The sequence below is a fragment of the Crocodylus porosus genome, unplaced genomic scaffold (assembly GCF_001723895.1).
Source record: "Crocodylus porosus isolate Cpor-Errol unplaced genomic scaffold, CroPor_comp1, whole genome shotgun sequence".
Lineage (NCBI taxonomy): Eukaryota > Metazoa > Chordata > Crocodylia > Crocodylidae > Crocodylus > Crocodylus porosus.
The window spans coordinates 99,339,276-99,362,163 of NW_017728931.1; the positions used below are offsets into that span (position 1 = coordinate 99,339,276).

Below are 22,888 nucleotides of genomic sequence, written 5' to 3' on the forward strand. Positions count from 1 at the left end.
TTGTGGGGGGGCAGATCAAGGTCCCCATGGTAAGGGAGGGAATGGGACAAGGCCAGGCATTGGCCAGCCAGGACGGGGTGCAAGATGGAGCCAAGAGCAGCTCATCTGGGAGGTATGGGGGGGGTGAGAGGCTCTCAGTGCTGCACACACCCCAGGGGAGGCATGGGTGGGCTTGTGGGAGCCCCCCGGGAACTGTATGTGGGGCAAGAGCAGACTGCCCACTGTGACCTGTTCCTGGTGGGGTTGCACTTGGAGAAGGCAGAGCAAGTGGCAGTGACACTGGGAAGGGGGGTTACAGGGGGGACAGCGGTGAATTTTGGAGTGGCTGTAGTCCACCCCATAACCCCTACTTCCAGCGCTGCTGCTCACCCCTCCCCTACCCACTCTGAGCACAGCCCTGGCCCAGCTCCCCCACTGGGAAGAGGCTGTAGCGGGCAGCCTGCCCTTGCCCCACGCAGATCCAGAGGGGACACATGCACCCTGTGCATCCCCTGGGGTGCGCACAGCGATGGGAGCCACCCTCACTTCCCTGCACCCCCCGGATGAGCCTTCCATGGCTTTGCCCCACATCCCACCCTGACTGGGCAGTGCCTGCCCTAGCCCCACTCCCCCCCTCACTGTGGGGGCCTCATTCCTAAATTTGGAACTGTCTCTGAGAAAAGTGGGGATAGTTAGTCTCTATCTGGGCTCTGGGTATTCTTAGTTACCTGTGTGATCAACACAACATGACACTTTTTTTTTTGCAAAGGGCATTGTTTCAAAGAACAAAAGGTATGGACAAACATTATGCCTGGGGATGGGGAGGAGCAAGGAGAGCTGTTTTTGTCCCTGCTGCCTCTTCAGGACAAGGAGACTGCACTTGGCAGCTGCTGCTTTTCCCTATTCCTTGCAGGGTACAGAGCAGGCTCTTAGGGCTTTGTTACATTTTATGCTGTAAACTGCAAATGTTAATCAGCTTAGTGTTGATCAACCTAGCGGAGTAGTCACATCTTAAGCTGAAAGACCTTCTCTGATTGTCCTTCACCTGCAGAGCTATGGCTTGCTGCTAGAGGCTTGGTAAGCAAGGGCAGGACTAGGAGCTAGGGGCAGGACTGGCTCACTCCTCCCACTGGGCAGAACGAGCGGTGCAGCCCTGGAGCACCCAGTATCTGCAGTGCTTCTTGCTGCTGCCCAAACCAGCTCACTACTCCTGCTGGGCAGAGCAAGCACTACAGCCCTGGAGCTCACTTGTTGTACCTGACAGGAGCAGTGAGCAACACAACCCTGGAGCTGTATTGAGACATCAAGGTGAAATAGTTGATGTCTGTGTGCTTTATTTTTTTTATTTTAGTTTTTTTGTCCTCCCCACCCACAGACATATTCACAGCTACACTTTATCAAGCAAGAAACTGATTTTGTCTAAGTATTACATGAACCAAAAATATCAAGATTTTTTTCTTTGCATTGGTTGGATTTTTCTTTCTTTTCATTTTTCTTTTTTTTGGTTTCCCCATGTTCTGTCTATTCTCAATTTAGGGTTTTTCTTCTCTGGGAGATGCATTATTCTGGTAAAAATATACATTGCTTTCTGCAAGTTTTCTGCTAATGGCAAAGAGTGGAAATAGAATCAAGTTTTACTGGTTTTGGCAAAAGCTTCCACTCTGGTCACCCCGCCTCCTTTCTGAGTGACATGGAGCGAGACCTAGGAATGATGCTGAGCTGCTGCTGTTACTGCTGCTGCTGCTTTTTCCTTGGGGCAGCAGGGAGCTGGCAGTTTTGGACCCCACTCACAGTAGTACAACACTGCAGTGCCCAGGCTGAGGCCCAAGAGCCAGCAGAATGAGGAGGGTGCAGGCCAGGCTGTCTGGCAGGAGCCCAGGGCTCCCCTTGCTGCTTCCACCAAGGAGGGCACAGCTGCAGGGGGAGCCCAGCGAAGGGGGCTCTGAACCTAGGGCTGCGGCACTTGCTGCACCCACCAATCATAGCCCGGACCAGCTCGCTGCTCCTGCCAACATTTGCTGCTCCTGCCTGGCAGACGAAGAAGCTCCAAGGCTGTGGCGCTTGGCAAGGCAGTCCAGGTGGTAGCAGGAGGTACCGCAGCAGCCAGGCACAGCACTCACTCTGCCTGGCATGCCCAGAGGGCAAGGTGCCATACCTGGCCCTGCTGCAATTTAGCATCCCTGCAGTCCCTGACTTGGGAGGGGCTACTGCATCCTGGGATGCTGGAGCACTTCAGCCTGGGCAGAATAGCTGTATGGCATAGACACATTTCAATATAACAGGAGCAAAATTAGGCAGATTAAATATAATCCTGCCCTGGAGTAGACTAACTTTAAGACTCATAATGAGCACTTTAAACCACTTAGAAGTGTTAACACACAACTAATCCAGGTGTTCAGAGCTCCAGAAGGCACCTAAAATTACCATGTAACAAAGCCCACAGTGACTAAACTCCCTGGGGACCTAGGGGGCGGACAGGGGGACACCAAGGAGCAGCACTCTATCAGCACCTGGCAGGAGAGTTTGCAACTGCATAGCTCTCCAGCCAGGGGACTGGAATGCCAGTATGGCCCTCTTCTTGCTACATTTTCATGAAGGTGGAGATTTTTAGTGCTCTAACTTGGTGCATACCCAAGCTTTCAAGAGACTGAAATGTTATAGAGGATTGGAATTAATATAAAACACTCCTCAACCTGCCAGATTTTGACACACAGCTCTGATGCACCCAAGTTTTATTTTTCACATATGAGTGTACCATTCTGGTTTTTTTTAACAGTCTTCCCCTAAACAATAGCTGTTATCTCAAACACTGTTAAACCTCTGTAATTAATAGGCATTTTCTTTAAACAGACTTTGGAACCAAAGACAAGTTCTCCATATGATTTCTTTCCTTCCAAACAGATCTGTGTTCAGACCAGAATGTTTTCTTAATTAGCTGATAATACAACATAATAAACACAACCAGAGCAAAATAAGTTGCAGTATCTCTCATAGCAAAACCAAAGAAAAGCTCCAAGCAATGCAACAGCTGTTTTTACCAACTGAATAGTAGGAAGCAAAGAATCGCTGATGTCAGGAAATGTATTGTAGGCATGGACTAGAAGTTGGTAATGTTTAAAAGCTGTGACCCAAACACAAGGTTATAATGAATTAATAGCATCCTTTACTTAGCCAAAAGCATATTTTCTGTTCTTGTGTCCTTGTCATAAAGGAATATGCCTGTTTTTTCATTTGCTCTACAAGTAAGTCATGGGTATTTCATGACACGCCCTGGCAGCTGTGGAACAGTAAGTTCCCTAGAATATGCGTGATACAATGAAAGAGGCCTGTGTTTAAATATGGATATAACAGCAGGTTGCTAAAATAAGTTCTTTGTAGATTAATATACATGTGGTCCATTTTACAAACCAAGCAGAACTCAGACAATTATCCCCCATAAAGTTTATCTTATCCTCATGAACAATTTTGTTTCAGTTCCCAAAACTCCTGGGAAGCTGCGCCATATCTCTCTGCCTGACTGTTCATATTTCTGGCCACTTCTTTTCTCCTACTCCTCTATTTTTACAATGCTTTGCTTAGTTCATTTAAGCCTTTGTTATCAGTCTGATGACACTCACCATCACCGAGTGTTACTGAGATGATAATCAGAGGTCCAAGATGTGAGACATAAACAGGCAATGAGGGAAGCCAAAGAAATTAGTACATTGATCAGTGGAAATGGTATTAGAACTATAGCTTTGACAATGAGAAAATGCATGAAATTGCTATGCAGGATTGATCCCTCCTACGTTTGAGTGATTCTTAAAGCTGCTCAACACAGGGAGAGTCATGGGGATGGTTACTGCACCATTAGCCTTTATTTTAGGAGCTGATCACTGACTGCAGTGTTTGACCGTTGTTGAGGCTGCTCTATCTTATGCAAGCTGGTATGGATGAGAACTGGCAGAGCCTGTTGTGTTCCAATGTTAACAGTACCAACAAAACAACAACTCTTCTGTATTCCCACTTATTCTCAAGTATGTATAAACTATAATCTGTCAGGGTATGAACTGCTTTTTACTAGGTTTTGTGCATCACTTTGCATCAGGGAGTTCCTATTTGAGCTGAGGGCTTTAGTCATTCCTGTAGTTTCATTAACAATGCTGTTTGGGGCTTAGAGTAAACCAATGTCTACATATTAAAACCATATATATCTAAAGATTTCCAAATTTGTCGTGCTACTTATTGGTCTTCTCACTCCCAAACAAGAGTTTAAGATAACTATCAAATCAATGTGGTCAGTGGGAGAATGGAGTGGAAGGGATGTGGCAGTGGAAGTTGAATTATGATTAATGTAGACTGGGTAGCCACTTACGTACAACATTATAAAGCTAATAGAAAAGTTGCCAGGATTGTTAGTTACTTTGAAAAAGTTATGTTTTCACAAGTTGCTGAAATTGTGAATGAATATTATACACCCTGGTCAACCTTCACATACATGCATATGGGCCACTGAGTCCCTGAATCATTTAGACAGCTGAATGCAACTTGAGCCTTGAAAATATGATCATGCAAGGCACCGTGAAAGTCTAACACACCCTTCATCCCATAGTAGTTACAAAACCAGTAATATGGTCTGAGTCACCTCTTGTCTCCTCGTGCAAATCCATAGAAGCAGAGTTAGGTAAAGACCAGCACTTTTTGAGAATCATAGGCCACGTCCAGATGAGTGATCACATGCGTGTTGCGGCGTCTCCAAGCAGTTTGAGATGCCACAGGAGGCATATCAGGAACAAAAAAATGTTCCCTGCACTGCATATTTGCAGCATGGACTCTAAGTTTGATACTGGGAAATCCAGGTATAAAAAAAAACACCATAAAAAAGTGGGGCAGCCGGAGGCTGGGTCCTCCAAAGAGGTGCTCTGGCACCTCACCAGAACATCTCTGACGGATGCATGCCCCTGAATATAGCTTGAGCCGTGGCAATCTGAGCCTCCTACACCTTTGGGCCAGCAGCTAGTGGGCTGTGACTGCCCAGCTGGCCTTCGTGCAGCACTGCTGTCATGTTATCTAGTGCCCCTGCCCTGCCAGCTGGTCAGCTATTGCCTGGAAGATGTGCTCGCTGCAGTGGCCCACTTTGAACTGTTGGAGTGTCTCCTCCTGGCCTCACCTCATCTGCCCTCTAGCTGGGTCCCTTAGTGCTGGCCCTGGGCAGGCTCCTCTGCCTGTGTCCTACCACTTGCCTCACCAGCAAAGATCCTGGTGTTGCCTGTTTAAAAATTGTAAATTCTCTGATAAAAAAACCCCCACATTCTCTCATTAAAACACCCAAAATCTGTATTCTTCTGCAATTAAAATGAAACACCACTATATATAGAAAGAGAATCAGTTGGGCAACGTTTTATTGATATATTTATGATTTTAAAGCAATTTGGAAGCCTAGCAGTGCCTCTATCATCATAATAAAATGAATTTTAAATATCTGTACACTTCGGTGTTTGCTTTTGGTTTTTTTATAATAGAAAAATTAGAGTTGCCCCTGCCCCTTCATCTTATTCAAATTAAACTTAAGTACCAGGATGTGAGGCACTGAGCAGCACTGCGATGCCAGTGCCCTTCCCATGCCCATGCCCTTGTGCCTTACTCCCAACCCACAGCCCTGCCCGTGCCCCTCACTCCTGATCTGTAACCCCTGCCTGCCACCACTAGCTCCCTCCTGGCACCAGCTGTATCCCAGCACCAGGATGTGGGTCCAGCTGCAGTTGTCTGACCTGCTGCTTTGTGGCTCTCAGCAGTGCCAGCCCTTGCTGTTCTGCTCCCTGCACCTGTGCCCAGGTCCCAGCAATCCCCATGCCGTAACTGGGGCTTGGGGACTGGGCTGAGCAAGCCCCTTCCATTCCAGGCCAGGCTCCCCCTGCACAGACTTGTCTAGGGGGGCAGGGAGCCTCTAAGTCCGGCTCTGGTGGCCTCTCCAACCCGGAAAACTCCCACATCCCCAACCCCCAGCTCTCTCTCTCTCACACACACAGACCCCTGCTGCCACTTCCATCCCTACGCCCAGCCTGTCTCATCCCTGGGTTCCTGGGACCAGGAGTCCCCTCAGGCTGGGGCTGCATGTTCTAGCAGCTGTGTGGGCATGGGGCAGGGATGCAGTGTCGCAGTGAGGCAGTGTGCTGGAGCAGCAAGGACACATGGCAGCAGGCACAGAGGTGCTCCAGCATGTGCTAGAGTGTATCTCTGGAGGACCCAGCCTCCAGCTGTCTGTGCCACTTTTTTCAAGCCTGCTGTTTTTTTATACAAGGATTTCCCAGTATCAAATTTAGACTTTGCACTGAAAATATGCAGCATGGGGAGCATTTTCAATCCCTGTGTACCTTTTGTGGCTTCTCAAACTGCTTTGAGATGCTGCAGCGGACATGTGCTTGCTCGTCTACCATGGCCATAGTCATCAGCTGTTACTTTTCCAGCTGAAAAGCAATTAAGTGACTTTGCAGTCCAATCTGAAAAATATAGTTCACCCATGTAATACATTCTTTTAAAAGAAATCTGAACACATGAGCTAATCTGATTATTTTAACAAACCCATGAATTACATTATAAACATAGAGTGGGATTCTGTTGACCTTTGTGTATCTAAATGCCAGTTTTCCAGGCATGTAAGAGGCCTTTTCAGCATTTGCACATAATTTTTTATTCTGTGACTTTTGTGTGGACACAGAAGTGTGTGCATGAAGACTGTACATGAGCAGCAAGTTATGTATTGGCTGGGTTTGTATGTAAATTCCTGAGTTTAAGTCTTGGGGACAGAAGGAAGAGGACCCTCCTATTTTTTAGCCCCAAGAGCTTAGGGAATGTACCTGGGTAGCAGAAATTGTAAGACCCCTTTATCTAAAGAGAGTTTGAATCTACATCTCTTCAACTTGCCAGCACACTGCTTTAACCACCATACCAGGCATTACCCAGACCTGTCTCCAGCATTCCTTTTGAAACTGAGTCATCGCACCTTGCATTTGATAGTGATAGATAAAATGTGCACATCCCAAAGAGTGCACATGTGCAAGGATGCATGTTTCCCATGGGACAAATAGCAGTGGTACATATTTGCATCACTGCTATTTGTTCCTGGACACGCCTCTGCACATTCACTTTGATCCTGGGCAAATTGACTTGGGTGGAGTCCTCGGGGCTGCCTGGGGCAGCAGTAACAGTGATTTGGGCACTCGGAGTGTGGCCAGCAGCCAGAGTGTGGGTCTGGCTGACCAAGCTCCTTTTCTGGTAGTGCACGCTGCTGCCACGTGCACTGTGCCACTTTTTTCAGCATCATTTTTTTTGACACTGGGATCTTCCAGTGTAAAAAAAAAAAAAAAAGAAATTGGTCGTGCTGCAAATTAGTAGTGCAGCAAACACTTTGCACATATGTTGTATTAGATTTGCAGCACTTCAGATTGCTTTGAGGTGCCTCAAACTGTATGCGCACATTCATTGGAATGCACTCAATGGATGCAGGGTGGTGTAATGTAAGTTTCTATGCCACTAGATGCAAGGCTTCAGGCGAGAACCTAGGGCCTGCTCCTGTCCATCTCAGTGAGCCACATATCTTTGCTCCATGTAGCTCTCTTTCTTGGCTAGCCAGGGGCCCAACTTTAAAAAGGGCACTGGAGAAGACCCTAACCTGTGGCCTGGTACTTCAAGAGCTGTAATAGTAGAGTAGGTATCTGTCTCACAAGACAATAGAATTGTGCTAAGTGAGACATCAGGTCACTGAACATAGTCCGTGCTTGAAAGATAAAAAAAAGCTGGAATGACCTCTCCAGGGTGCAAAAGCCTAGACAATGTATATGGAGATACTGAGTTGCCCACACAACAGTGTCTCCTTCTTAGAATTGCTGGTTTAATCCAAAGAAAAAGGCAAGTGCTATGATAGAAGGTGGGAGAGATACAAGTCCAAACAGCCTCTGGGAGGGGGTGGCCTAGAATATAGCTTTTCTGCTTCCTGAGTGCCCTAACCAGTTATAGTTAATGTGTAAACAGGCTGTATGCCTTCACTGTCTAACATCCATTGGGGCTAAGGTGTAAACATCTGTAGCATATGTAATGCCCATTTGTTACAGGTTTTTGTTCGCTTTTGTTCAGCTGTATTGTCATGACTTATGCATCTACAATGAGCTCGTGTACATAATCACATGTGTACTGGGGTAATGTGTAGCCCATTGTGCACGGTCAATCTACAGGGCAGGGGTAATAAACTTGTATTAAGTGCCTAAGTGCCCTAAACACCACTTATGCAGGCAAAAAACAGCCATTTAGGTGAAGGGCAGTAGAATTCCATCCATAGTTGTTTTTTTCTGTATGCCAAATAGGTCATGCATGGCTATAATAAAGATGCAGCCTCAAAGGGTTTGTGGAACCCAAAGTCATTTTCCCAGTAAGATTTAATGCTTCCTCTTTGAGCCAGTTTAAAAATAATTCTCCTTTAAGAATGATAAACAGTACAGGCCCATTCTTGCCATTCATTTAAAAAAATCAGAAAATTTTACACATGATTCTGAAAGTCCTTAATGTAAAAATGTGAACAAATTTGAGAAGTAATCTGACTCACTGAAAAGCAAACAACTTTATAGTGCTGAATAAATAAAGAAATGTTGTCTCACCAACAACATGTGTTCAGTTATTTGATGCAAAATTGAAAACTGATGACAGGTTTTATGCACATAGCTGTATGGTTTAGGAAATGGCTATGATAATCAGTAACTTATCTTCAAAAAGATATTTCTGCAGTGGCTAGCCTTTTTTTTTCACATGTAGCAATAAGGTATTACACATTAGGGTTGCGCGAAGCTTTGGTAGTGGATTTGATTCGGAGGAGGTTCAGCCTAATTCAGTGGCCAAATCTATTAATCTGAATCAAATTGGGAGACCCATTAAAAGGTCCAAATTGAATCGGAAGCCTGCAAATCAATTCAGAGAGATTTGAAGATTTGGAAGACTTGCAGCAAACAGAAACTGAGAAGAGGGAGGGGGATGGGGTGATCTTCCATATATGAAAAGGCTAAGGGGGGGGAAGGGAAAGACTGCTCTGATATTGACAGCTGTAGCTAGCCAGTGACTGATTTTTCTCTGAGTTCCCTTCCAATCACAGTGCTCTGGGGGAGGGACGTAGAAACAACATATAAAGCTGTGTCTGAAGTGATTTGTGCCTTCTGTGGGCTGTCTCTCTCTTGGAGCAGCAGCATCTGAAAGGCTTAGTCTTTTGCTAGCTAGTCTCTCTTCTTGTAAATTGCATCCAATCTTTTCCTACTTACCCTTGCCTACAGTCCCTGTTGTTATCCCTCTCCATTCCTTTCAACTTATTCTTCCCCACAAATCCTCTTATTTGTTCTTGTTAGTCTGTCTTGATTCTTTCCCCCCACCAAAAGAACTCTGTGTTTTCCCTAACAGTGTGTCATCACTGTGCAGGCAAGCACAACATATATCTCACACACACACACACGTTTTGCAGCACACCAAACATTATGAAGCACGCAGGAAAGGCAGTTGCCAGGTCTTCTGTCAGGGGAGGGAGAGCTACAAGTTCCCCCTGCCCCAGACATAGACGTCCCCTTTTTCCTGGCAGCAATGAGTCTTCTGCTGCCAGTGGGAGCAAGGAAGTGGTCGCAGTGCCTGCCCCTGCACCACCACCGCTAACACCACTAACCAGCAGCAGCATGACATTCTCTACCCCAATTTCAGTTCCCAGTGTGAGCCTTCCAGTGCCAAAGGAGGAGCTGGATCTGGAAGAAGAGGAGCTAAGGGCCATAGTGAAGGAAATTCTGGGGAGGGAGGAGGAATCCAAGTTTGTGCTCCACACCCCTCAAAGTTCTCCTACAGACAGGTCTCCTTCTCTGGAAGGCACTTAGAAGGAGGTTGTCGGGGCAAATGGCTCAGCTCCTCCTGTTGTTGTGCCTCTGCCTGGTGAGGAGTGGGATAAGGCAGGATCCCCACCTTCAACTCAGAAGCGGGTGGGTACGGTAGTGTGGGATCATTTTCAGATGATCCCAGGTATGGTACTTGCCAGCACTGCCGAAGGCAGATCAGCCGGGTCAAGGACGTGAAACACTTAAGTTTCATAGTTTCATAGTTAGTAGGGTCAGAAGGGACTGAGCAGATCATCAAGTCCAACCCCCTGCCACAGGCAGGAAAGAATGCTGGGGTCAGACAACTGCGGCAAGGTGTCTATCAAGCCTCTTCTTGAAGACCCCCAGTGTAGAAGCAAGGACAACTTCCCTTGGAAGTTGGTTCTAGATCCTAGCCATCCTAACTATGAAGTAGTGCCTCCTGATATCCAGCCTGAATCTGCTCTGTCAGCTTATGGCCATTGTTCTTTGTTACTCCCGGTAGTGCTCAGGGGAACAGGGATTCTCCCATTGCCTGCTGGTCTCCCTTGGCCAGTTTATAGACAGCCACCAGATCCCCTCTCAGCCTCCTCTTGTGGAGGCTGAAAAGGTTCAGATCCCGTAACCTATCCTCATAGGACCTGCCCTCCTGCCCCCTGATCAAGCGAGTGGCCCTCCTCTGGACCCTCTCGATGTTGTCCACATCCCTCCTGAAGTGCAGTGCCCAGAACTGGATGCAGTACTCCAGCTGCGACCTGACCAAGGTCACATAGAGGGGCAGGATCACCTCTGTGGATGCATGACAATGTGCGGTTAGCCTTTCTGACTGCATCTCCACATTGGCCGCCCATATTCATCTTTGACATCTTTGAGTCAATAATGACTCCAAGATCCTTTTCTGCCTCTGTGCTGGCTAGAGGGGAGTTCCTCAGCCTGTAGGTGTGCTGCTGGTTCTTCCTCCCCAGGTGCAGTACCTTGCACTTCTCAGTGCTGAAATCCATCCTATTCTTATCCACCCACCTCTGTAGCCTGTCCAGATCTGATTGCAGCTTGTCCCTCCCCTTTAGCATGCCCACCTACCCCCACATCTTAGTGTCATCTGCAAATTTGAACAAGGTGCTATTTACCGCCTCGGCCAGGTCACTGATGAAGATGTTGAACGGCGCAGGACTGAGCCCTGCGGAACCCCACTGCCCACATCCTTCCGGGTCGAAAAAGACCTGTCCACCACTACTCTCTAGGTATGGCCCTCTAGCCAATTGGCAACCCATCTGACCATGTAGGGATCAACACCACAGTCGCCTAATTTTTTAATGACAATGGGGTGAGAGACAGTGTTGAAGGCATTTCTGAAGTCCAGAAAGACTATGTCCAGCGTGACTCCTGTGTCCAAGGATTTAGTGACCTGATCATAGAAGGCCACCAGGTTGGTCTGATAGTACCTGACTGATGAACCCATGTTGGTTGCCCCTAAGCATACACTCCTCTGCTGGTCCCTCACAGATGTGCTCCTGGATAATTTTCTCAAATCCCTCATCCCCAAAAAGCAGAGGCAGGCTACCCTGGCCCAGTGGGGAAAAGGTGGAGACAAAGGGAGGCATGTTCCTAAGGTGAGTGAGGTCACCCAGAGCACCAGGGGCATGCTTGCTCTGGATTGCCAGCTTTTCTCCTTTGTTGACTGTCCAGGATTCAGGCAGCTCATGGCACTCATGGCCCCATCCTACCAAGCACCCACACACACCACCTTTAGCAGGATGATGGTGTCTTCCCTGTATGAGGCATGCAGGGAGTACTGGAGGGCAGGGCTGTGCAGGGCAGGTCAGCAGGTAGCCTTGCACTTCACCTCGGACATCTGGAGCAGCTGGGGTGGAGATCATCCCTCCCTCTCCCTCTCAGAGCACTGGTGCAATCAGTCAGGGTGTCAGTTGGCTTTCCTTCAAGCGGAGGTAATGGATAAGTCCCACACGGAAAGGGAGATCATGATGACTGACCATGAACTGCATGGTACAGGGGTGGCTTGTTGGGCAGGGTGAGCTCACCCATAGGTTCATGATCACTGACAATGGGGCCAATATGGTCGAGGCAGTGCGTGATGCCAACTTTGTTGACATCTGCTTTGTGACACACACGTTCCACCTCATAGTCAGGGATGCCCTGGAGGTGGACAGGGCTCTTGGTGATGGCACCATCACTACCAGCCAGCTCATTTTGAAATGCAGGAAGGTGGTGGGCTTTCACCGGAGAATCAAGGAGGGGCAAGATGCTGCGGGACAAACAGGTAGATCTGAGCATCCCACGGCACAAAATCATGCAGGATGTGGAGACTTGGTAGAACTTCACATACCTGATGCTGGAAAGGCTGGTTGAGCAAGCCTTGTTTAGGGAGATTGGGATCAGCAGCCTCCTTAACAAAACAGTGTGGGATACCATCTCCTAGATCTTGGTGGTCCTCAAGCCATTCCCTCAAGGCCACTGGAAGCCTCAGCACCAGGTGATCCCTGTAGCTTGAGAATGAAATGGAGAAGTTCCAGGGGAATCCTGGCTGGGGCAAGCCACTTTCACCAGAGGTATAGGCACTGGTAAAACAGCTGAAGGAAGGCATCAAAAAACAGCTGGATCCTTTGTGGTCCCCGTACGGTCCAGGTGCTGGCAGGCATGTTTAACCTGAGGGTGAAGGGGAGTGTCTGCAGTAGCAAAATCCTCAATCACTGGATGGAAGTACTGGTGAACACAGCCAGGGAGGCAGAAGGGCAGAGGCGGAGGGACATAGAAGAGGGGGATCTACTTCCCTGTGCCAGCACTCCACCCATGAGCCAATCTCCTCTACCACAGCTGTTGCCAATGCGGACCAAGGGCATGGCTTCAATGTTGGGGTCCAGAGGCACCAGACCCCACCATCAGGCAGATAGCATAGAGGCCTCAGTGGCTACCTATCACTGAAGATGTGGAGCCACTGTACTGCACTTGGGCTATTAGGCCACTTGGCCTAATTACTGTACTGCACTGTAATAGCCACTTGGCCTATTAGGCAACCCACAGCTAGATGTGGCAGGATCTGGCCACAGTTGCCCAGGAACACCTGTCCTGTCCACCAACCGGTGTTCCAAGCAAGTGGATGTTCAGCATTGCTGGTGATGTTGTTACACCCCACCACATCTCCTTGGATCCTGGTTTGGTGGAGCAGCTGGTGTTCCTGAAGGTGAACCTCCGGCTGCTGCAGACAGTGAGTGCCATCCTCCTCACTCCATGCCCATTTGCTTTTTTTATTTGCTTTCAGAACCTCAAGGTGCACTTTTACAGAAACCCCTGTACCACTCTGCCTGAAACCTGGCAGGCCACATGCCTGCAGGAGGGGCTACCATCCCGGCTGTATTCACCCTGCTCTGCCTTAACACATACAAGTGATATGAGTTTTGCTTTCAACAGTTTGATGTGCACTTTCACAGAAACCCCTGCACCTATCTCCTTGGAACTTGGAAGGCTTGCTTCAAGCCCTCAGGAGGGGCTACCATCCCTGCTGTTTTCATCCAAATCTGCAAATAAATGACAACGTTATCGGTATTTTAGTGATTCCCCATTACACTCTATGGCCAACTCTATGGCCAAATCTCTGAATTGGCACCAAATCTCTGAATCCAAAATCAGCCAAATTGAATTGGGACAGTGATTCACATCAGCAAATTGAATCACTGTCCCTCCAAATCAGCCGAATCTGAAGCAAATACTTACTGCTTTGCACAGGCCTAATACGTTTCATAGATTCACACATATTTTCTACTCAAAAGCTCAAAAGTTTGGCTATGGAAAATCAGTGTGCATGTTTTAGAATTAAACTCCAGTATATAGATTATTGAACTCCAAGTTTTCTTTATATAGTAGAAATTAGATATCTAGACTCTATCAGAGTGAGAAATTATGTTTCGGAGGTTTTTTTCCTTTATACACATATACATTTTTCTCCTGTAATGTAGCCCTAAATGGACCAAATGTGAAAGCACTTGATGATCCAGGTTGGCCAACCAGTGTCACAACACTTCCAGTGCAGATCATTTTTCTTAATGTTTTTTGCTAGATTTTGGTTGCAAGTTGGCAGCATACATACAAACTCATAACATTATTTTATGGAGCAATACCACTTATAAAAGTATTTTGCATTGTATATAAAAAATCCCAAAGTCCATACTTTTCAAACATAATACATTCTCAATGGGTACATCTACATGAGCCCCCCAAGGTGCGGTTGTTACTGCACTGTCATTTAGTATTTGCTTTAAGAAGTACTAAAAGTTGGCACACAGTTATTTTTAGCAGCTACGTCACTGTACCAATGCACTACAATGATGTAGTTCATCACTACAGTGGCATAGTGTCTCACATAGATGCGCCCAATAGGAATAAGCAGAAATGGATTATATTATTTCATTTGATGTCACTCACAAATTAAAAAGTTCTTCTTGCCATTTATAAATAAATATATGTTAATTTATTTTAGTTGCAAAATCCAAGATTTCCACGTCCTGTTTTTGCCCACTAGTGGTGTTGAACTTGAGTAACCTTGGAAATTTACTGGTGAGAATTCATTAGTTTTATATGTTGATTTCACTTGGAATTATTTTCCATTATGAGCTAAAACCAGAAAAAAATCATTTATGTGAGGTAGAAAAACACCTTATTTTACAGTGAATGTTTCTACTGAAGAAGAGACATATGACAATCCAATATATTTTTGTAATTATTTTTGAAGTACAAATTCCTTATAAATTCCTGGCTTTGCATACCTTCTATAGGGAAAAACAGAGCTGAAGCTCCATTAAATGTGTACACATAATAAAAAATCCTGGGAAATCAGTCAGTCATTCTCATTAACTTCAATAGGGCAAGAATTCAACATGTGTGTCTAGACAATCCATGAATCTATAGATTATGCAGTATCGTTTTGGAATCACCTGTCTGTTAATAAAACCAGATCACAGGTTGATGATAAAGCACCTTTTCTTCACAATAAGTACATACGCTTTTGTCTGGAGCTGAGTGGAGACTATTGGTTTACAGAGATTTCACTGAAAAATTTTAGAAAACACAATTGTAAACTTTTAAGACAGATTTTTTCCCCAATGTTGCAAAAAGAACTGACCTCCATGAAAATATGAAGGTTAAAACAAGTTATTCTTGCTTATCCATAAAGAATATGTACAGGGTTTTTTTTATTTTTACTTATTTCCAGAAGAGGTAAAGATAAGGATAATGCAGAGTAAGATTATACTAGAATGCTACTAAGTATAGGAGTTGACCATTAAATACCATGCTAAAGGACTGTTACCTCTGTTTCTCAGTACCATTTTTGGTCTCATTCTCTAAATTAATGGTTCTCAACTTGAGGCACATTTGGATAGACTCAAAGCACCCCTCAAGAAATGCAGCTTTTAGTTTTCAGTTATTTTAGACCACAGAAACATAATAGAGCAATTGTTCTGTTGCAAAGAATTCAGAAATACCACAACAGGGCAGAATACTTTTAACACTATAGATTTGAAATGTCTGGGTTTACCTTTTTAATCATGTTCACCTATATAACACTGCTAACATTGTGCGGCACTTCATGGCTTCCTTGAAAGGCTCTCAAGGTATCCCAGGATGTCACAGCATCCAGAATGAAAATCACTGCTGTTCACCCTCACACATGGCAGCTGTCCCAATTTAACTTGAGGATCATGTCTTGTGAGCATCCTGGTCTTTCTCCTCATCTGAGTATTCAAGTTCTTGTAATGGAATACTATTGCAATTTTCTTTTCCCTGTGTTGACCTGCAGTACCTACACTGTTTGGTTATGTTGGCTACATCAAATATCCTGTGTTGTGGGTTATATCAAGCACATGTTTCTGTGATGTGGGGATGAACTATTATGTCTCAACATGTTTCTGTTAATTTTCTATTGGAAATGTTTTGACAATAAAACTTCCTGCATGTTTTGGCATTTCAACAGAGATCTGTAAAATATGCATCCTGTAGTACAGTGCTTCCTCAGGTTACTTTTTGTGCAGGTTAGTAATAACATAGATGAAATACGTAGCAAAATATATTTTTCTAAATATTAATATATCAGCTTTGTCATGTCTCTCAGTAGCAGAATGTCATCCCATAAACATCATCAGCACAAAGAACTATAAAGTAAATAGTATCCTTATGTTTAATTCCACCAATACTTTCCAAAAGAGCTGCACTATCAGATGCATTAGATATAATTTTCAGATGATATATATATGTTTGTTCCAGAGTGTATATTTAAATAAGCATCTTCCTCATATATTAACTGTCACAATTCAATAACGGTATTAAAAGGTGATATTAGAAACTTCAGCCAAATGGAATTTCTTATTGAGTGCATGTCTCATGAAATGGCACAAATCAATGCAGTCACTTTACCTAGCAACATATATTTCTTTAGATTGCCCAGTAAGTTTGCTGGGCAATGGAGGCCCTGATGCTACCACAATCCAATGTCCTTCACGCTTTGAAAAAAGGTGATAGCCTGTAGCACTCCAAATGCTTAAAAAAAGGACAGTCATAGTCAGTTCTAGGTCTCCTTTTTAACAAGCCCAGACAGAACCAGTTCCTTGCTGCTTCAAGGGATGATCCAGTCCTTTATGCCATCAGAAGGAGTTTTCAAAAGAGCTGGCCTGTAATATGAAATATATCTTAGGTTTAATTTGAATAAGATGAAAGTGATGCTTGTTGAGAAGAGAAACGTGTTGTGGAATTTGTGCAGGCTGTGGTTAGTAGCTCAGCTGAACACATCTAAAATAGCGGTTCTCAACCTTTTTAGACTCAAGGCACCCTCAGAAGGTGTCAGCTCTTAGCTTTCATTCAGTTTTTGACTACAGAAAAGTTCTCTGCAACAAATTCTTCTGTTGCAGAAAACTCAAAGACCACAACAAGTCAGAATGTATTTAAAACTTTAAATTCCTATTCCTGGATTTATCTTGTGGAACACGTTTGCGCACCTAACAATGCTAGCATTGCCTGACACCCTTGAAAGGACCGCAAGACACTCCAGGGTCCTGTGGCTCCCTGACTAAGAATCACTCGCATAAATTTGGGATCACAGCAATTTACAGTCTGTCTCCGGGGTAGATTCCTGTGCTCCCTATTCTCAGAAAAAAATGATCCTCAGATAACTGATAACTTATACCTTTTCTCACTCTTGCCATCCATGCATTTGCCATTTTAGGGTTGCCCTGTTGTAATACACTGTATTGAGGGACAGTCAAAAGGCCACTTGGAAGTTTGTGATAATGTCAAATGTGGTTTCTTACCTTTTGAGTGGAACAGTCTTGTGACAGCATATTGCCTCTGTGCTCCACCTTACCCACTAGCTGTCAATTAACTGCTAAATGAATGTAGGATTCTAGTAACCACCTATAAAGCCCTAAATGTTCAAAGATCAGCTATTACAAAGACCCCCTGCCCTCTGTGCTTTAATCACCAGGGATCCTGGTTTTCTCCATTTAGAAACTTAATTGTTTGATAAAATCCATGTTTTTCTGCAGTTAAAATGAAACACCAATATATAAATAGGTATCAGTTGAACACAATCTTTTATTGATATATTTAGAATTTAAAAGCAATTGCAAATTTCAACAGTTCCTCAATCATTATAATAAAATACATTCTAAATACCCGTATATATTGGCATTTAATTTTGGTTTATCATAGAAAAAAAATCAGACCTCCCCCTGCCCCCTATACTCATCAAGATGTGGGGTTCAGCTGCGACTTCCCCCACTCCTACGTTATAGTGCTGAGCAGTCCTGATATGCTGGTACCCTGCCCATGCAATTGCCCCTCACACCCAAGTCACAGCACCCCTGGCCCTGCCAGTTCTCCTTGCTCCTGACCTCCAGCGCTCCCCTCCCCCAGCCCTGCTAGCACCCCTCACTCTCCACCCACAGCCCCTTATCCCCCCAGCCCTGCTGGTGTCCCTTACTCCCAAGCCACAGCTCCCTGGACCTGCCAGTGCTTATCACTCCCCAACCCACAGCCCCCCTACCCTTGCTGGCACCTCTCACTACCCACAGCCCCCTACTTCCCCTCCCAGCCCCACCAGAGGCGGCCTCCAGTTGCCAGAGCTGTGGGGCAGGGACCTGGGTCTGCAGCGCCCAAGCCCTGGCTGCCGCCTGTGGGAGGTGACAGCTGCTGCAGCCAGAGCAGACCACAGAGCCTGGCTCCCCCACCCCCACAGTTGGCATGGCTGAAGTCAAGTCTATGGGGGGGTGGATGCAAGCTGGCCGCTGTGGGCGTGGGGCTTGCTGCCTAGCTGCCCACCCTGCAGGGCCCTTTGTGGCCCAGTGGGTAGGAACTGGCACAGCAGGGCAGAGCTGGGCAGGGAAGCTTAGAGCCATCACTGGGAGCCCTGTGCTGCCATGGCAAGGCACCCCCTACCCACCTGGCAAGAGTGGAGTGCACAACTGCACCACCACCCCTGCACCAGGTCCTGCCCCCAGGGGAGGGCAGCAGGGTGTGGAGCTCTGAGCCCATAGCAGGCAGCCTGCACCCACCCCACACACGAATCTGGGGGGCACATGCCCCCCCATGCTTCCCCAAAAGTGCATGCAGCAGAAGGGAGTCAACCCCCCTTCCCCCCCGCCATATCCCCAGATAAACTGTCCACGGCTGTGTCCTACTCCCTGCCTTGACCCTGCAGCCACACATTTCTGACCCAAGCCCCACACACTGCCCCAGTTGGGCAGCACCCCTAGCCCTGCCCCAATTCCCTCTCTCTCTCCCTCACTCTGGGGGACTTAATTCCCCCCCACCAGACTTACCTGCAATGAGCTGCTCTCCACACTGCCTATATGCCTGTGTACATGTGCACATGCACATCCTACCCCATGCCTGACTGCCCTATTCCCACTTCACCCAGCCCCTTGCAGGCTGGAACTCTGCATGCCTGCAAGGGGAAACCCATTTCACATGTTTTTCTTAGAGGTGCACCAATACATTGGCCCAATATCACATAGGCACTGATAAAAAGAAAATTGGCTGTATTGGAAATTGGCTTGACGTGGCCGATAATGTGGCCAATAAATGGGTCATGCATGCATGCAGCTGCAGGTCAGCACATAGGCAGTGAGGAGCACAGCTCAGTAGCTTAGAGAGCCACATGCAGCTGGTTAGTCTAGTGTGCTGGAAGAGGAGGGAGGAGGGAAGGGCCATGGGGGGACAGATCAAGGCCCCCATGGTGCAGGAGGGAATAGGGCTGGGGCAGGGGCTGGAGCAGGTGCTGTCTAGCCAGGGTGAGGTAGGCATGGGATGGAGCCATTACTCATCTGGGGGGGCATGGGAAAGAGGGGCAGCTCCTGCCATTGCACACACCCAGGGAGGATGCGGAGGGGGGGAGGCAAGTGCCTCCGGATCTGCATATGGCAAGGCAGGATGCCACTGTGGGCTGGGGCTATGCCAGACTCTTCCTAGTGGGGGCTGTGCCAGGAGCAGGCAGCTGGGAGGGAGGGTTGGGGGGGCTGCAGCAAATTTTGGGGTGGCTGCAGCCGCCCCCTGCAGGCCCACTCCCAGTGCCGCTGCTGTGGGCTCTGAATGCAGCCTGGCCCAGCCCCACTCCTTTCCCCCCTGGCCAGGAAGAGCCCAGCGCAGCCCCAGACTCAGACCCAGCCTGTAGCAGCAGCTGCCCCATGCAGATCCAGGGGGGCACTCCCCCCATGCCCTCCCAGGGTACGCGCAGAAGTGGGAACCAGCCCACTCTCCCCACACCCCCCAGATGAGCCACGGCTCTGTCCTGTGCCCCAACCTGGCTGGGCAGTGCCTGCCCCAGCCCCTGCCCCAACCCCATACCTTCCCTCACCATGGGGGGCTTGATCTGTCCCCCCACCCCCTTTTCCTCCCCCCTCCCCTTCCACCACAACAGAATTACCAGCAGCGCAGCTCTCCATGCTGTATTGGATCGGTATTGGGCAATATGCCTTCTTAAAAATCAGCTATCAGTATTGGCCCCAAGAATCTCCATTGGTGTACCCCTAGTTTTTCCCCTTTAAAAGAGAAAATCCATGTTTTTCTCCTCAACAAGAGGAAAATCCGCATTTTTCTCCTTAAACAGAGGAAATCTGCACTTTTCCGTGACAAACGGAAAGCCCACATCCCTGTTTATTACCATGCTTACCTGTTCAGCTAGAGAAACAGATTCTCTAGCTTCAGTTAGAGGAGGCTCACTTTATGTTATATTTGTAGTATCCTGAGTTTACAAAGCTTGCAAGCCTTTTCCATGCAATTGAAAGATATTTGAAGGTCCTAATTCAGCAAATTGCTTTAAGTATGTCCTTAACTTTAACAACATGAGTAGTCCCTTCCTTGTTTAGTTAATCACTTTAAGTGCATTCATAACTTAAGCATGTGTGTAAATTTCACTGTAGTCAATTGGACGTACATGCACAGTGTTAACACGTTTAAGTGCTTTGTTAAATTAGAGCCAGAGTAAGTAGGTAACTTTTAATGGGCACAGAATTTGGAATCCACATATTGTGATCAGCTGTGAAGGTCTGTCTAATTAGCTTTTGTGTTCTTCTTTTCCTGCAGATTGATTTTGAAGATGTGATTGCCGAACCGGAGGGAACACACAGTTTTGACGGGATCTGGAAAGCTAGCTTCACCACCTTCACTGTGACAAAATACTGGTTTTATCGCTTACTGGCAGCAATCTTTGGCATTCCTATGGCTCTCATTTGGGGTATTTACTTTGCCATTTTGTCATTCCTGCACATCTGGGCAGTGGTGCCTTGTATAAGGAGCTACCTGATTGAGATCCAGTGCATTAGCCGGGTCTATTCTATCTGCATCCACACCTTCTGCGACCCACTATTTGAGGCCATCGGCAAAATATTTAGCTCAATTCAAGCAACAGTACGGAAAGAAATATAAGTGACACTTCAAGGCAAGCTGTCAGTATGGAGAGGGATTTTTGTTTTCTAGGGAGTTTTTTGGTGCCAGTTTCAAGGCTCCCTAATTGATCTACAGTAACAAATGGTGAATAACCTGGCCCAGAGCAGAGAATCACTTATTCACCATCCATTACTACTATTTATCCCTACTGGATTTGTTTTTATCTTTTTTAGTCTCATTTTTCAAAGTAATCTTAAATTGCTACTCCCATTCCAGTTGCATGTCATTTTGCTGACTATTCAATAAACAGATTGATGTGCTGTTGTTGGGGGTTTTTTATCCCTCCATTCATTCCTTGTAAGATACATTCACAATGATATAGTAAAGAACTGCTAAAATGCTTTCCAACACTATAATGCCACTCATTTTATTGTGGCTAAAGAGTATAAAGCTACTGAAGCAGAAAGAACATGAAAGTTGGCAGGTTTTAAAAGAATGTTCTTTTTCAATTGTATTATCAGTTGACTACAGCCATTTACTGTAATGGTCAGATATGGCCTAGTATGAACACATAGATATAAACTAATTAATATATGTCCTGAAAAAGCTAACACCATATCAGGTCAGAGACTTTGACACATAAAAGCTTTCCACATCTAAATGCTGAATGTCCATAGAAAGCTAGTTAGTGCATTCCCATGTCATTATCTTTTTGAAAGTTTTCTGCCAGCTGTTTGTTGGTCTTCACTGTGATTACAGAAGCAAACTAAAGAAGAAAGCTAGAAATGATTCCTATGAAAATGTTTTCCTGACAAGCTTATCACAAAGTCCTCTTTTTGCAGTGTTCATTATCAAATCAGTTTTATAAGGCCTGAGCCAATCCTGAGTTAAAAATAAAATCAAGGTGTGCCATGCCAACTATGAGCTGTCTCTGAGAGAAGCCAGCTTTCAAAACCTTCATATCAACTGAGGTCAGCATGCCGTTAACTCACAGATTATTTTCAGGAGAATTCATGCATCGCTGAGTCCAAACTAATCCCTCACAAGAGATGGTTTAGGAACTATATATTGTGTTCTATTCTTTTAGCTTAGCTGCAGCCATTGGGAAGTCTTAATGGAGGGTATTGTGTGAAACTCAAATGTTGCAGAGTGTGAGCCCTAGAAAATAAAGCATTTTTGCAACATGTTTTTTATGCTGTGACCTGCAGGTGTCTTTGCCCTCACAATAATATTACTGTGTTCAGAGAATATCATCATAAGGTTTGCATGAAGCTTTTAAAAATAGCTGTGAGGTTAATTTAGCTGGAATTAGCTTTCTTCTAAGCCCAACCTGGGAAATTTAGGGCCTGAACCTGTTCTTGGTGTTAATGACAAAACACCCTTTGATGTTTATGGGTGCAAGATTGGGTTTTAAAATCCACATAAAACTGCCTTGTACACTTGACATTTTTCTTGTGCTGATGCTGTTTTATCATGTTGCTTTATATGAATCAGGAGTGCCTTCAATTCTATTTCTGCCATAAATACATTTAAAGTTGTTTTAGAGGATGCATCTGCTGCTTTTTTGGGGGGGGGGGCCACATACATTGCAAACCTATTAATGACTTTTGTTTGCATTTAAAACAGACACTGGTATGGATAAAGTTTTATGTTTTTCTATGTACATAGAGAGTGTACTAGTATTTTTTTCAATATTAAAAGCAAGCAATATTATAAACAATAAATAGTTTATCTTTATGTGAGGAAAATCACTTTGAGAAAAAAAAATTTGTATCCTGAAAGATGTCTGTTCACTTAAATTTATCAGCCCCTAATAGAAATACATTGCTGATTCAAGATATTTACATTGCTGTTATGTGCTTACAGATATAACAGACACTTTTTTTTTATTCTGCATGTACCATAAACACTACAGTCTGCACAATAAAAAATACTTAATGGTAGTTACTGTCTGAATTTTTTTTTTTTACCTGAGAAGTTACTTTAACACAACTCATGTTATTTGGAAGCTAGCCAAATATTTCATGAATAAAGCACAAATATATCCTGTAATGATTCTTGAGAAAGATCCTGAAAATTAAGTCTTGGGTGGTGACTCAGGGCTGATGTGTGCAGATTTTCACAGTAGTGCACAATGCTTCCTTCTCACATTTCAATATATGTATTACAGT

General features: G+C 45.6%; 1 protein-coding gene across 3 annotated transcripts in view; it reads left to right on the forward strand.

Moving 5' to 3' along the window:
* Positions 1–22,660, forward strand: part of CAV1 (caveolin 1) — a 40,522-nt gene extending 17,862 nt beyond the window's left edge. For 2 of the 3 annotated variants that reach the window (XR_002102561.1, XR_002102560.1), the window contains one exon: positions 20,415–20,497. Coding sequence is in view for 1 of the 3 variants with exons in the window: in XM_019543412.1 (XP_019398957.1) it covers positions 20,415–20,756 (342 nt within the window). In the remaining 2 variants the exon portion in view is untranslated. Of the gene's footprint in view, positions 1–20,414 lie in introns of all 3 variants that reach the window. The other variant, XM_019543412.1, reaches the window with a different exon arrangement.
* The last annotated feature ends 228 nt before the right edge of the window (positions 22,661–22,888 follow it).